Below are 17065 nucleotides of genomic sequence, written 5' to 3' on the forward strand. Positions count from 1 at the left end.
GTGACTTTTGGCGGATGCAATGGCCTCTCAACAATCACGTGTGGATTTTCTGAGCCCCATATACGGAAATTTTGGGTGTTCACATAGCCACCGAGCTCGAAATGTGCCTTATCGCTGAAGAAAATTTGATGCGAAAATTCAGCATTTTGCTGCTGTTGTTCGTTCACTAAATCGACGTATGCCCGACGCATTCCATGGTCACCACGCTCTAATTTTTGTACCAGTTGGACTTTATATGGATGTAGGTGCAAGTCCAAATGCAAAATTGTGTTTGACAAGCCCAATTGCTAAGCACGCCGTGGAATCGAAACATTCGGGTCATCCTCCACACTGGCAGCAACAGCAGCAATATTTTCGGCCGAACGCACATTACGATGATGCACAGGTTTCACAATATCCGCTACGGATCCAGTTTGTTCGAATTTACGCACTACATTAGCGATTGTGTGCTCTGTAGGCCGTCCATGACGACCAAAATCCGTCCGTAATGCTCGAAAAACATTTGCCGGTTTTTTATCATTTTTATAGTATAATTTAACAAAATTAACACGTTGTGCGATGCTAAAACGATCCATATTGTAAAATGGCAGTCATTCAACTAACGATATGACGCTTTGGTTGACAGCTATGTCAAACGGTTGTCCGCGCAGAGCTGTATACTTTCGAAGCCCGAAATGGAAAACCCTGTATTTTTTTTTAAAGTGTGTTATTCCACCTCAGAATGCATCACCATTCACGCTTAACACGAACGTAACACGAAGGTCAATTTTGTTAGCGCAAACATCGAATGGACTAACATCGCTTATCATGATATAATTGTATAACATATGAAAACGCAATTTTCCGAATTTTCCGACCATCCTTCAAAGTTTTCCGAAAATTTTTCGATATTTCTCTCCGCTATATTGATCTACGAGAAGAAAGGGATAGAACAAAATAAAAACCGCTCAAATCGGACCATTCCTTCCTCGAGTTTTGCGCTTATACACCCATTCCATGCCAAACCGAATCACCGATGGTGATTCTTTGAAAAAAAAAATTTTCCAACCATCGGTTAACTTTGAGAAATCATAGCACAAAAACAAAAAAGGCACCTCTGATATCGAGATATGTAATGTAAAAAATCCTCAACTTTCAAGAAAATATATAAAAAAATTTGCACCCTCTAGTTCAAAGCCATGAAAACAATAAAAAACGACTACAAGCAATAATTACGAAAATAAATTCCATTTTTTCTACAAGTTCAATATTTTTTAATAAAAGACTAGCCTTGACTTCAATTTGATATATCGATCATATAAATCGGTTCAGTGGTTCAAAAGTTATGTACTTTTGAAAAAAGTGATTTTTGGGAAAAATTGGGAAGAAAAATGATTTTTCGGACCCCCCATTAAAATGGGAAAGGGCACCCTTATAAAAAAAAATATAAAAAATACGGGTCTAATGTTTTGCGATAAAGAACAAAATTATCACTTTTGACGAAAATTTGAGAACCACAGCTTCCTTCCAGTCAGGGAGCAATCAACGAGTTTACTGGGAGGCGATCTGGTGTAGTGGTAACATTCGTAACTCTCACGCTAAAGGTCACGAGTTAAATTCTCACTCCCGACAATCTTCCAAAAATAGATGTGAAGTGACGAACCAGCCAAAAGTGTTGTTGTTGTTGTAATACATAAAAAACGGGTTTCCTTTAAGCTAGGGGTAGGAGACTTCGTAGTCAAATGATTTCGAACGATCGAGTATTTTGACAATATCCTAAATGGGATTTATTTGAGATTCATTTGACTCTACTATTAAACTCCAGTTGTTGAAAACTGGAGGCATTCACATGCTCGAAGCAAGCAGGGCCGGCAAAACCAAGCACCTAACGTAACAACGAGGCACTTTTTTTTTTGTTTTTACTCGTCACATGCATACAAATCGGGCGTTAATTTCGTCGGATGAGTATCGATTTTAGCAAATCACACTGTGCAAATAGTGCTTCGATGACTTCAACCTGACTCTTGATAAAAAAAAATGCAAAAATGCTGGAAAATTCAAAATACAAAATTTTTGGAGGCGATCTGGCGTAGTGGTAACTGTGGTGCCTCTCACGCTAAAGGTCACGAGTTCAATTATCACTCCCGACATTCCTCCAAAAAATGGAAGTGAAAAGTGACGAACCAGCCAAATGAGCTGAAAATCACTATAAAACAGATAAAAAAATACAAAGTTCGGTTTCTAGACCTCCTCTATGATCCTCACGTTTGATTCATCAATCGTCGGTTCATTTATTCTGTCAATATCGCCAACCTTTTTGTATTATGAAAAAAACCACATCGAATCATCGGATCTCGGATTCTCGAATATAGTGCAATGAAATTGAAGAAAGATTTACTTTTTTATCCTAAAGCTTCCGAAAATTATCATAGACGATACAATGTGTAATTGAATTAGTATCATCATGGTTTTGCAATAGTATTATGTAAGAATGTTAAAATCAAACTCATTGAGATTTTTGTTCGACGTATCTTGTAGAAGATTCCAATCCTTTTCAATTTCGAAAATTCCAGACAACTCGTGGAAATCACACAACAATCCTGCAATTGTTTTGAACCAATCAATAATTTATTGTTTTATTTTTCAGAACCTGAAACGACACGACCAAGGTGTATATCGCTGCAGGATAGACTTTCGAACGATACAAACGCAAACATATCGCTATAATTTATCAGTCATAGGTAAGTCGCATAATTTATTTATTTATAATATGATATTTGATATTTGATGTCGTGTATTGAATGTGTACGATGTATTTGTTCATACTCACTGAAATATGAATAGAAATAATATATCCTTTGCAAGACAGTACTTCTCCGAAAATATTTTTCTCGCATTTTCTTAACCAAGACATGAAACTTCCACAACAATTGTTACGTAGTCGGACAAGCAAAATCAAATGCTCTACGATATAAATTAAAGTGCTCTTCATTGCGACCCAAGAGAAGAAAAATAGAATAGACATTTCTGCTCCGAGCGACAGCCGTAAAAAGTGACTATGTCAACTATCATGTGCCGGACTGGGCACTATGGGTCTGATAATGATTTCATTTAACTAGGATGAGGTTTTAATGATGATATTTATAAATTACTAGCTTACCCGGCAAACTTCGTCCCGCCCAAAATTTGTTTTTTGTTATCAATACCTTCAAACATTCACGTTTCCTTACTATGAGCAAGCTCATGGGTCCAATCGCAGAACTGTTCATTGATTGATCTTCTAATCGACCCCGGTGAATTTACCTTTTACTATAAAATTCCTAGTATTTCTAACAAAACTCATCATTATAATATCAGATTATTTTCAGACACAATTCTCGTTCAAGATTTTTCAACCACTTGCAAATAACATGTTTCTCCGTTACATGGAAGAAATGTTTGATACAGAAAATATGATAGAATAAAGACAGCCCTAAATTGGACATTTCCTTCCTCGAGTTCTGCTCTTATCAACACATTCGGCGATCCTTTTTTATTGGTATAGATAGAAGAAGATATAGGAGTACGTTTCATCACATTAAAATCCATTTCCAGTTTCGAACAAAGATCAATTTCGCTAGCTCAAACACCACTGAACAGATTGCAGATTGAGAATGAGAGGCCACTTCTTCAATATCAGCATTATCAACGTCCACAGCCCCCATCTAGCTAGCACCGATGAAGATAAAGAAGAATTCTACGCGCAGCTAGAGCGTGAATACGATCGCTGCTCAAAACACGACATCAAAATCGTCATCGGTGATGTGAACGCTAAGGTCGGCCAAGAGGAGGAGTTCAGACCGGTAATTGGTAGGTTCAGCGGCCATCAGCGAACCAACGAAAACGGCCTAAGACTTATCGACTTCGCTGCCTCCAAGAACAAGGCCATACGTAGCACCTTCTTCCAACACAGCCTGCAATACCGTTACACCTGGAAATCACCACAGCAAACAGAAACACAAATTGACCACGTTTTGATCGACGGTCGGCACTTCTCAGATATCATCGACGTCAGAACCTATCGTGGCGCTAACATCGATTCAGACCACTACCTGGTGATGGTCAAACTGCGTTCTAAACTCTCAGTCGTCAATAACATAAGACGCCAGCGCTCACCACGGTATCACCTACGACGACTACAGGAGCCGAACGTTGCTGCAACATACTCGCAGCGTCTTGAAGCTGCGTTACCGGGGGTAGACAAACTGGATGCTGTTCCCCTCGATGAATGCTGGAACTCCTTAAAATCAGCAATTAGCAGCATAGCAGAGACCGTCATCGGGTATGAACAACGAGGACAACGGAACGAATGGTTTGACGACGAGTGCCGAGCGCTCCTGAACGAGAAGGATGCAACACGCGCAGCCATGCTGCAACGAGTGACTCGACAAAACGTGGAACGATACAAACTGAAGCGAAGGCAGCAAACATATCTCTTTCGGGAAAAAAAGCGCCGGCTGGAAGAGAAAAAGTGTGAGGAGATGGAGCTGCTCTATCGTTCTCGAGAATCGCGGAAGTTCTTCAAAAAACTAAACGCCTCGCACAAAGGCTTTGTGCCGCGGGCCGAAATGTGCAGAAACAAGGAAGGAGGCATCTTGACGAACGAACGCGAGGTGATCGAAAGGTGAAGGCAGCACTACGATGAACACCTGAACAGCGCGCAGACAGCAGACCAAGACGGCGTTGAGGATGACTACACCGGTGCAATGAACAACGACGACGTACCACCCCCGACGATGGGTGAAGGAGGCCATTAATCAGCTCAAGAACCACAAAGCAGCTGGTAAGGATGGCTTCGTAGCAGAGCTCTTCAAGGGAGGTCCGAGAAAACTTGTAGAGTGTATGCACCGGTTGATAGTCAGGATCTGGGACACAGAACAGCTACCGGAGGAGTGGAAAGACGGGGTAATCTGCACCATCTATAAAAAAAGGCGACAAGTTGGATTGTGGGAACTATCGTGCCATCACAATCCTGAATGGTGCCTACAAAATTTTGTCTCATGGACGAACACTGCTTTCCCCGAAAGCTGACAAGACTGATTCAGGCAACGTTGAACGGTGTGCGGTGCAGTGTGCGGATCTCAGGTGAGCTGTCGGAATCATTTGAGACTCACAGGGGACTTCGACAAGGCGATGGACTCTCCTGCCTGCTCTTCAACGTGGCGCTGGAAAGTTTTATGCGGAGAGCGGGCTTCAACATGCGGGGCACGATTTTCAACAAGTCCAGTCAGTTTATCTGCTTCGCCGACAACGTGGACATAATCGGAAGAACACATGCGACGATAGCCGACTGAAACTCAAAGCAGGGCTGATTGGGCTTGGGATCAATGCGTCTAAGACTAAATACATGCTAGCTGGAGGGACTGATCGCAAAAGAGTTCTTCTTGGCAGTAGTGTTGTGATCGACGGCGACGAGCTCGAGGTGGTGGAGGAATTTGTCTACCTTGGCTCGTTGATAACAACTGACAACAACAACAGCCGTGAAATTCAAAGACGCATTGTCAATGGAAGTCGTGCCTACTATGGGCTCCGCAAATCCTTGAGGTCCAACAAACTCCGACCCCGTACGAAGTGTACCATGTACAAATCCCTAATTCGACCGGTTGTTCTCTATGGGCACGAAGCATGGACGATGCTTGTAGAGGACTCACAAGCGCTCGGAGTTTTCGAACGCCGAGTGCTCAGAACAATATACGGTTGTGTACAGGAAAACGGAGTAAGGAGAAGGAGAATGAACCACGAACTGGCGCAACTCTACGGCGAACCCAGCATCCAGAAAGTCGCCAAGGCCGGACGAGTGCAATGGGCAGGGGGTGTTGCAAGATTCTGGACAGCAGCCCTGCAAAGATGGTGTTCGCATCTAATCCGGTAGGAACAAGAAGGAGAGGAGCCCAGCGAGCGAGGTGGTTGGACCAGGTGGAGCAGGACTTGGCAAGAATCGGTGCAGCCAGGAGTTGGAGAACTGCAGCCATGGACCGGGTTTATTGGAGAAGAGTAGTGAATCAGATCTAATCTCAATGGGATGTAGAGTCATAGTAAATAAATAAAAAAATCTTCTAATTGACCCCGTTGAATTTACCTTTTACTAAAATATTCCTAGTACTTCTACCAAAACTCATCATTGTAATATCAGATTATTTTCAGACACAATTTTCGTTCAAGATTTTTCAACCACTTGCAAATAACATGTTTCCCCGTTACATGGAATAAATGTTTGATACAGAAAATATAATAGAATAAAGACAGACCCCTCCACTCTTCACCCCTTAGAGAGGGGGAAGTGTCCATTCACCATAGAAACGTTTCGTGCCCCCTAAAATCTTCACATGCCAAATTTGGCTCCATTTGCTTGATTAGTTATCGAGAAATGAAAAAATTAGTATTTCTCATGTATGGCAGCAACCCCTTAGAGAGTGGGGCGGAGTGTCTAACCACCATAGAATCATTTTTTGCACCCTAAAACCTCCTTATGCCAAATTTCGTCTCATTTGCTTGATTAATTCCCGTGTAATGGAGAAATTTGTGTTTAATTTGTATGGCAGACCCCCCCCCCCCACCAGAGTGGGGGGAAGGTTCTCAAACTATCACGAAAACCTTCTCCAGCCCCAAAAACCCCTACATACCAATTTCCATGTTGTTCGGTTCAATAGTTTCCGAGTCCATAAGAATCAGACAGACAGACGCAGAATTTGTCAATATTTTAATATAATTAAAATTATTGATATGTTTTCATTAAAAAACTCATGATTTAAATTTTAATTTGCTCAAATACAAAAAAAAACATATCTTCTAAAATCACATATTATAAAGAGTGAAATTTGTTCTTTCAAATTACGCCAACAAACATTTTTTATGTTTGTCCCAGAAAGAATGACAAGCAATTGAAAAGAGCGTATTTTTTGGAAAGAATTATCAATAACTTTGAGTGCAGTTGAGATAGTTCTTGAGAAGTTCCGCATCACAAAATGTTTGTATTATTATGTTCTTAAAGTATTTCGAAGACAGTTTATCTGTAAAATCTGAAATATAAAAGTTAGAACAAAAAAAACATTTTTTTCATGGTGACCCTAACGTAACCTAGAAAAAAACGCTATATCTGTTATTTCAAGAGATAGAAAAAAACTTTGTTCTACAAAGATGTCTCAAATAACTGGGACTACAACATTGTCGAACTATGTTTACCTCTATCTATGAAGATAAAAAAGTTAGATTTTTTATTTCATCGACAATTTTGGTCACCCTATTTTCGACAACATGAAAATGGGCGCTCTATCATATGTAACAACTTTGTCGAAGACAGTTTTTGTCTAGAAAATAACTGTCGAGCTCTAAATGCTAATTTCCACTTAAATGCATCTCCTGGACCATTGTGCATTGTCAAAACCAATCTTCGTGCAATATTGATTCACCACTTGCGTAAAACTATAAACACATATAATATTTATCCACTAGAATATTTATTCTAACGAAAAATGTTATTTTCATTAATAATTTCCGTTTCATACATATGTTTATTTCTCCCGAAAATCCTCCACCATATTCTGCTTCATGCATGCATGCATGCGTGGTTTCTAGGCCCAGCTTCTTCAAAACATTATGTCTGACTCTTTCTGTTATACAGTATCTAAACTACAAAGTGGTTACAGTTGACTCATGGATAATTATTCTTCGTGCTTACGCGGTTTTTACCTTAGTTTTGGAGAGCACAGCTCAAATATATTCATTTTCTTTTGGAGTAAGCGTATTACCCACTTCTCCTACACCGTTTTCAGAATTTTCAGGAACAAAAAAAAATGTATTCAGCATTACGGCCAAATTATTGATAATTTTGTTATTTTTTCAATCTTCTGAAATCTGAAATCTGGAATAGAAACATAATATTTTTCGGTGGCCAGTGTAATTTTTAAATTATTTCACTGGCTAGGGACAACCTTAGACTATGACTTGTGCCTTTTACTCAAACTGAAGCGCGCATTTTTGGTAATTTGCCCTATACACAATATTCTTGTCAATCTTTAATGCAAGGTACTTGTAGTTGAATTTCTTAATTGATCGACTTTCTCAATTTTTGTTAAAAATGAGAAAAAATTAAATATTAGTTACTAAAATTAATCTAACAATCATTTCAATCACATTTAAATCCCCCTACTCACTCTACCTTCATTTCGTAAAACTATTAATTGATTGCATGACGAAAGGATCCTTGCCGGTTGAATTGTTTTCCTACGATTATCATTCATTTTCCAATACAGAAGGGTTAACACATTTGAAAAACCAGCAGAAAAAGGGGCTCCTTACATTTCAGATTACCGCCCGGATAAGATGTTGCTGCATGGGCGGGTTGATGAATAAGTAATTACGCATGTTATCAGCCTCAGCTCTGGCTGACGCAAACATCCCAGACCCGGCATGCTTCGTGTGCAAGTGTTATGTTTGCTCATTCATAACTATTGAATGTATGCCACTCACAGCGTAACGTGCGATACATCTTGAAATGCAAGCTTTAAACGAACCATCCATTTCTGTTACGTTGAATGGGTTGGATAGGTGAGCTAATGTTTACTAATACCTACGGCTGTCTGAATGGATGGGCAAAAGGGTTGGGCAGAAAAAAAAACTACAACCGATTTGAAATACTTGCCGGCAGAAGTATTCAGAATGAAAGGGATGAGTGTTAATTCAATGTTAAATTGCCCAAGAGGAGAGAAAGAGAAGAGAGTTTCAATGTGTGTTTGAAGGAGGAAAAACCCAGAAGAAAAGCAGAAAAGAAAAATGTGCGGAAAAAAATGCTAGAAGAAAATACAGCAGAGTCGTGTTTCTGACCCTTCTATCAATTATTCACAGTGCTACCGGAGCAACCAGTGGTTCTGGACCGCTGGGGTCGACTAATGAATGGAACCAAAATCGGACCTAAGGAGGAAGGAGATGATATTGTGATCACATGTCGCGTTTCCGGAGGTAAGCGAACGAAAAGACCAGGTCATATTGGGAGGAATTTGTATGATTTATATGAATGTTTATGATTTAATTAAATTAAGGCACGTTTCCTTTAGAATTGCAAGGATTGTGTTATTTGGGGGTACCACAAATTGCTTGTATTGAATGATAGAGATATTTAACGTCAAAATCGTTCCTTCCTTATTGGCAGGTCGACCACAGCCAGAGGTGAGATGGCTTATAAACGGAGTCATCGTAGACGACCAGTATGAACATAACTCCGGTGACATAATCGAGAATCGACTTCTGTGGCCGACAATTCAGCGTAGCGATTTGAACTCCATATTCACCTGTCAGACAATGAACACAAGACTGGTTGAAGCGAAAGAGACGAGCTACGTGTTGGATTTGCACTGTAAGTGTTCAACAATGCAATTAAATCGAATCATCTCTTCTCCACCTGTAGTCGTATATTTATCATTCGAGTGCACATAACGCAATGTGAACGTTTTTCTTCCACTCACAGTGAAGCCACTTTCGGTGGCACTGATCGATCCACCGGAAGCAATCGTAGCGGACAAACGCTACGAGGTATCTTGCCAGAGCACTGGCTCGAGACCAAATGCCATCATCACCTGGTACAAGGGCAAACGTCAAATGCGTCGTGCGAAGGATGACATTCTCAGCCATAATACGACAATTTCGACGCTTAGCTTTTCACCCAGCACAGAGGACGACGGGAAAACGCTCACATGCCGAGCGGAAAACCCTAACGTAAATGGGTTGTTCCTCGAAACCACGTGGAAAATGAACGTTGTCTGTAAGTGACGACAGACATTTTATCACAGCCAATCTGAGCATCCAATAATGAATAATATTTTCCATTCGCAGATCCACCGATAGTATCAATCCAGCTGGGATCAACACTAGCCCCGGACGATATAAAAGAAGGCGATGACGTTTATTTTGAGTGCCACGTCAAATCCAATCCGATCTGGAAGAAGTTGCTCTGGTTTCACAATGTAAGTCTACCCATCCTGCATCGTTATTCGATGATATCCGATAACCATATATCTTTGCCCAACCCAAATATTCATACGTCCATTGGTTATTTGGCTTATTACGATCCTTCCCCAGGACACGCTGCTGCTGCATAACGCTTCCGCTCGGATTATTCAAAGCAATCAAAGCCTGGTGCTGCAGAAAGTAGTGAAACAGTCGGCCGGATATTACGCTTGCAGTGCAATCAACGGTGAAGGGGAAACTGTCAGCAATCAGCAGTTTCTTCGGGTGAAACGTAAGTTCCAATTTGTTCTTTTTTTTTCTCCTTCATCACCCTGTCCCCATCCCCCCACACTCATCAGTTTATAGCGGTTATTGCTGTGCTTCCGCCTGCTCCATAATGTAATCTTTTTACATGGCAATGAACGGATACTTTCGATGAATACCCATCGAGGGCAGATTGCAAATCAATCTCCGGAGATTTGCTCCCGTTTGTGGTCTATTCTAATGGGCATGTCCACCGACGAAGAGGAAATCTGCTTGCCAGCTTGCCATTGTGTCCATGGACACAATGCAATAGCTCACTGAAAAATGTGAGGAGTATTAAACTATCTGCACCGAAATTTATTTGATTATGCAAACCACAGATCAAACACATCTACACTTGCATTATGCTGGAAGATGTGATTCCGACAACGAACTAAATCATTGGTTTATTCTCATTCATACGGATGTAGCTGGTTCCTTCGAGATTGATTTCTTGTTTGGAATGTTTCTAGAAAGTGAAATCCCTTCTCAACTCCATAATCATGATTTTTCAATTCATTCTTTACATTTATATTTATACATTAACAGGGATTTGGGACATTTGTGTGATGTTATGTGAAAAAATTAAAAAATGAAAAGCACAAGCACATCACATGATTTGAAAATGTTGAAAAAAAATAAAATGTAATATTTCAGACTTTATACATTGTGGCAACTATATTGCCACCAACAAAACACTTTTTTTTTCGCTGTACTCGGTGTATTACAGGGCGGACTCGATTATATACAATTTTTGCTTTCTTTCCACTGTATATAATCGAATCCTATATATAATCGAATCAAAAAAAAAAATTTTATTCGTTTTTTGCAGGTATTTTTCTTTTATTGAATAAAAAAATGAATTTCATTTTTGATCCATCCACTTAAAGTCAGAAAACACCTTTCTCATATGAAAAAAATAATTTTATCCAGATTCTCTCAGAAGGTGATAGAAGATCATATTTGATGAAAAAAAATCCTTCTACGCATATGTTCGAATTTCAACAATGACAGAGTTATAGAACTTCTTTTTTGTTTCGGACTCTGTTGCCTCAAACTGGCTCTACATAAAAAGTACGCTTCAGAAGACAATTATGTTGCTTTCATTTGTGTTCGGATGAACTATTTATTTTGCAGCAAACTTTTGGAGCAGCTTAAAAACTGTAATACATTTTTTATTTCATTTATTTTTTTACAGGTTCCGTTTCAGATTTCCATACTCACTCAAATAGTTTCCTCCTTCCTAACGATATTAATCTTTCCTGGCCCTTTCCTAATTTCTCCGAATCCTCTCCTACTGTATTTCCTGTATCCAATCATTTTTTATTAATTATTTTAATGATTTATTTCCTTTTTTATATGTACTTACAGCTTAATATCGAAATTGCAATTGAAATATATATTTTTTAATTATTTCGATTGTATAATTGTGTCGAATTTGAATAAACTTCAATAACATTCTCATGAACTGAATTGCTCAATAGCCTACTGATTTCCCTTTTCTCTTTCGGTTTATTCTTTTGCATCTTTTGTCACTGTAATCGGTTCTCGCCCATTACACCGACATTGTGAAATTAATGCCCAGCGGTGTGAACAATTTGAAAGATGAGAAAATTTAGCGAAGGATATAGTGGAACATCTAAATTAGTGGATTTTAATAATATTTTGGAAGTGAAAAACTTAAATGGTAATAATGTTTTCTGCGCTATTAATAGTTTTATCCTGAAAAATTATATTAAAGTAGATTGTTTCTAACAATTGAATAGAAGCTCTCTATTTGCTCCACAAATTGTTCTTTGACACATAATTTCTATCTTTCTTTAATTCCTAGGGAAAATTCAGGCAAAATCTTCAAAAATTAAAATTTTTACCACACTGTACATGTAATAGTCACTTAAATTTCACCTTAACGTTGAAAGGTTACATTTCTTCTTGACATAAGTCATATTTGAAATATAAAAAAAAATATTGTTTTTCCAAACTGTATATAATCGAGTGGAAAATTGTATATAATCGAATCACATATAATCGTGTTTGCATAAAATCGAGTCCGACCTGTATTTCATTATTCTACTTAACCAAAAATTTCTGAAGGTATACTTTGTACTCTGATTTTTTTTTTGGTTGCTCAAAATGTACGATACTAATTTGGGAGACATTTTTATGTAACAAAACCACGATTTTAGAGCATCGGCAGAAAATTCTGTTTGAATTCGTTGGAAATACAACAAGTTCTAAAGTTTTTCAGTGTAGACGTGCTGTTTAGGATCTACTTTGATAGATCATGCAGGTTTTTTAATGTAATAAATGGTGTATTTGATGAAAAATTAATTTTTTTTTTCTTCGAAACTCTATATAAAAAAACGGTTTTTTTTTCACTGCACTAGAAATGTTATATTAATTGTTGCATAAATGTTTTGTTAGAGGCGAATGAACTGAAAAGTTTAAAGCCTCTTTAATTTAACATCGTCGTTGTCGTTGCATAACCAAAGGCGCAATATTTTTTGACGTAGGACTACGACTTTCATTTCTGTACCGGGGTGTAAGTTCAAACTTTCGAAAACGAGAGAGTGACGCTGGAGTGCAAGGTATTGCACGTGAATACCTCTTTACCGGCAGAATGGAGCGGTATAATAATCTCTTCATCCGAAAGATAAAATGTCAACGAGTTATATGATTGTTACTTATTGATCCAAAGAATCGTTTCAATAGCTTAAAAATTGCTTTGAAAGCAAGCTATTGAAATCATCATTGCTCATTGATCGCAATGCGTTCCCGAACATGGACGCAAAATCTTGGCACCTGGAGAAACCGTCATAGCAAATATGTGCAAGTTGCAAATTCTTTTGCTCGCTTGCATTGGGAAACCACAGCGGACACATGCAAGGCGTGAGTACTTTTACTCGCATCAGTTTCTGTTCTGCTTTCGCATGGAACAGTCATGAAAAATTGTTTGCGTGTTAATGCGTCCAAACGAACGAATATTCGCATTTGCGCATTCGACTTGGTGTTCCCGTGATGCAATCTAATTGACGAATTCACGTTGAATTTACAACCAGATGGCGCAACGAGTAAAATGAGGATGTTTTGTTTTTTTGGTATGAAATTCGTTCAAATTTTCTAGAAAAATCAGAATTTATCTTCAAATTTCCCGGTTTCATGTATTCTTTCCACGCTGAAAAGGCTAGAAAAACATCATTTTACAATTTGCTATGTATATTACGAGGAATGGCTTGTTATAAGTATTGTAACTTTATTTTTTTTCGACTAAGTAAACGATGAATAGGGTGTTTTGCGCTAAAAATACTGCAAATCCTTCTCGTATCGGCCCCTACATAATCAAAGATATCAGCCAATTTGATATGATATCGGTTTCATCGCAATTATCCATAGTATCAATAACCGGTATGCATCATCAAACTTAAAATTTTCGAAGATTATCTATGACTTTGGTCAAATCGCGTGTTGAAACCATCGTAAATATACAAAACTCCAACTTTCTTATCATATACTGACGACATTCAATAGCTGAAATGAATCTAAATTGAAATAAAATGAATAATCACCACCGAATCTTGCTTTTCAGTGCGTAAAATAAACTAACACCCTCACTTTTGTGGTTCTGAGCTCTAATGTAGATGTCGCATGAGCTGATTCAGCTTTCGTAAATTCGTCAATTGACGAATTTACGTTGGATTTACAACCAGATGGCGCAACGAGTAAAATGAGGATGTTTTGTTTTTTTGGTATGAAATTCGTTCAAATTCGTCAATTGACGAATTTACACACCTGGTTCAGCTCATGCGACACCTACATTAGAGTTCAGAACCACAAAAGTGATGATGTTTGTTTATTCTACGCATTGAAAAGCAAGATTCGGTCGTGATTATTCATTTTATTTCTATTTAGATTTATGTCAACCATTAAATGTCTTCAGTATATGGTAAGAAAGTTAGGGCTTTGTATATTTACGATGATTTCAACACGTGATCGTGTCAATGACCAAAGTCATTGATAATCTTCGAAAAATTTGAGTTTGATAATGCATGCAGGTTAAGAATATTGTGGATAATGGTGATGAAGTCGATATCATATTAAGTTGGATTATATCATTTATAAGGTAAGGGCCGATACAAGAAGGATTCGCAGTATGTTTAGCGCAACACATGCTACTCATCGTTTATCAAGTTAAAAAAAAATAAAGTTACAATACTTATACCAAGCCATTCTTCAAAATAAACATACCACATTGTAAAATGGCGATTTTCTAACCTTTTTAGCGTAGAAAGAATACGTGAAACCGGGAAATTTGAAGATAAATTCTGAATTTTTAAAAAAATTTGAACGACAAATAAAACAGAACATCATTTTACTCGCTGCGCCATCCGGTTGTAAATCTAACGTAAATTCGTCAATAGCATCAGTTTCTGTTCTGCTTTCGCATGGACCAATCATGAAAAATTGCCACATCACAACAGAAAATAAATGAATTTTATGCAAGGTTATATAGACTTTATTTCGTTTTTACCGTGAAGTGGCGCCCTCAGTTTCTATTCCGCGCATGGAGTGATCATGAAAAATCTCGTGTTATTCTCACGAAAACAAAAATGAATCATGTATCAAACATCTTCAGTTGCTTTTACACGGCCACTCAAATTCCATCGGTTCTTTTCAGGATTACCAACAAGTTCGAAAGAGTTGAAATTTATGTTAATAACACAATTCCATACTTATACTCATCCAACCACACACTAACAAGAAAAGCTTTCAGCAATCTTTCAAACTATTCATTCATGCATTCATTTAGAATTGATTCAAATGCAATTTCAAATCAATGATTACCGAGCCAACGGTAGTCCTACGTCTACCTTGCGATTATATCACAGATATAACCCAATTCTTATTTTTTTTGCTGTATTATAGTGATTTTCAGTCTTTGACTGGTTCATCACTTGGACAACGACTGGTTCATCACTTGGACCGTTGGAAGAATGTTGGATTGAGAATTGAACTGGTGACCTTTAGCGTGAGAGATACGGATGTTAACCACCACGCCAGCTCGTCTCCCGCGCAATAAAATGATTTACAAGGCACTGGTTTTGGGGCTGACGATGTTTCAATAGTTAAAATATTTTCAAAGGAAAATATGTGTTATCCCTCATGTAAGGATTATGTTGTATGAAGTTGGAGTCAATTTGTTGCCTAGTTTTCACGGCCCGTTGAAGGATTAACTCTTTATAAGGCCAAGGCTGTGATGATTCGGAAAAATTGTATTTTTTTGGTGTTTTGACGTAGGACTACGTCTTTGATTTCTATATAGGGGGGTCACTCTACGAAAAATGTAACGTTTATTAAGAGTTTTCAAATGCATATTACACAGAATCGTTTTTACGATTATAAAATATACAATTAGACGGCAAATTTATCGAACATTTTTTTCGCCTGAGACATCAACGGTGGAAATAATAAAACAAGTGAGCAATGTAACAAATAAAAGAGGTAGGTTTTGCGAGCGGATGCGAAGGTAAATCATGTATTATAATGCATTCTTTCATGTAAGATTTCATCAAAGCAACGAGGAAAGTTTCACCCATACATTGATTGTTCATTCATTGGAAGCAGGCAGCGATTATCATGCGAAGAATTATTGAGATCGGCATTACATCGCATCACAAAAATGAAACACAATGAAATATTAATATTCTTCATGACTCATATTCATATTTCTCAATGACTCAATTCCTTCTATGATAGATTGAACAGTAGAACCAATACGACTTGATTATGATAGTCTGCAAATGAACATTATTTCACCGAAAAGGCTACTGCTCTTAATGCCTTAGAATAAGACTAATAATAAGAATAACACAATAGAAAGAAATTACAATACCATAGCTATCCATTGAAAATAAAACAACTTCATGATTTCATGTGTATTTTACCTCAAAATATCACGAAATTGTACAGGTTTTCAAATTGTTTTTTTTTGTTTCTTCCCCATAAACTTCATATTCAATGTAATCAATGACGATATCATTTTTCTACCACTCCACCCTGTTATGTGTGATATTGATATTCATTAATCATTTTCAGTTAGACAGTTGAACTTCCTGCCAGAAACTTATTTTCTTCTTTTGTTCGTTACAACCCGTTTGACGGTTATGAGTACATATAACAAACGGCCCTTTGCAGGGCTACTATTTGGAGTTTCAAAAAATTAAAACTAACAGATTTCTGAAAAATGACAAGAATTACATTTAAAATAACCAAGTGTTCTGAACAATCACAGTCCTACGTCAAACTTCCGTTCGTGTCCCTAGACTCAGACCCTTCTACTTTTTTTTTCATTGTTCAGAAGTCTGTTATTTCAACAATTTTGTACTAAATTTTTTTTGTCCAAATGGTGGTCATGAGAAGTGTCGTTTGTTATATGTACTCATAACCGTCGAACGGGTTGTGGCGAACAAAAAAGACGGGTGGGTAATGTCGGGGACATAACCGGAGTGACGTAGGACTATACAAAGGAGACAGCTTTTGTTAAATATATATTTTAAATATATTGTTTTATTTTCTTCTCCTACGTGAATACCTACCTATCTACCTGAAAAATGGATTAGTTTACTGTTTACGCTTTATGAAAATGTTGGGGGTTCTGAAAAGAACCTTTGGTGTTGTGTTTTTGTTATCACTCGATATTCCCATCTTGTTCGGCTAAACCTTCCTGTTTAGCTATTGCGTTTGCCACTCGCCACAGCTTTCACAGTTGGAAAATTTCTTCCCATTCAGCTTGTGACATGTTGTT

The 17065-nt window shown here is 37.9% G+C and overlaps 1 protein-coding gene across 3 annotated transcripts in view; it reads left to right on the forward strand.

Annotated features, from left to right (window-relative positions):
* LOC129777544 (nephrin-like) overlaps positions 1–17065 on the forward strand; it is a 172725-nt gene that overhangs the window by 115390 nt on the left and 40270 nt on the right. For all 3 annotated transcript variants that reach the window (XM_055783867.1, XM_055783868.1, XM_055783866.1), the window contains 6 exons: positions 2627–2720; positions 8863–8976; positions 9167–9370; positions 9482–9775; positions 9847–9977; positions 10093–10252. In XM_055783867.1, coding sequence (XP_055639842.1) covers positions 2627–2720; positions 8863–8976; positions 9167–9370; positions 9482–9775; positions 9847–9977; positions 10093–10252 — 997 coding nt within the window. The remainder of the gene's footprint in view (positions 1–2626; positions 2721–8862; positions 8977–9166; positions 9371–9481; positions 9776–9846; positions 9978–10092; positions 10253–17065) is intronic.

This window comes from Toxorhynchites rutilus, chromosome 3, assembly GCF_029784135.1.
Source record: "Toxorhynchites rutilus septentrionalis strain SRP chromosome 3, ASM2978413v1, whole genome shotgun sequence".
Taxonomy (NCBI): domain Eukaryota; kingdom Metazoa; phylum Arthropoda; class Insecta; order Diptera; family Culicidae; genus Toxorhynchites; species Toxorhynchites rutilus.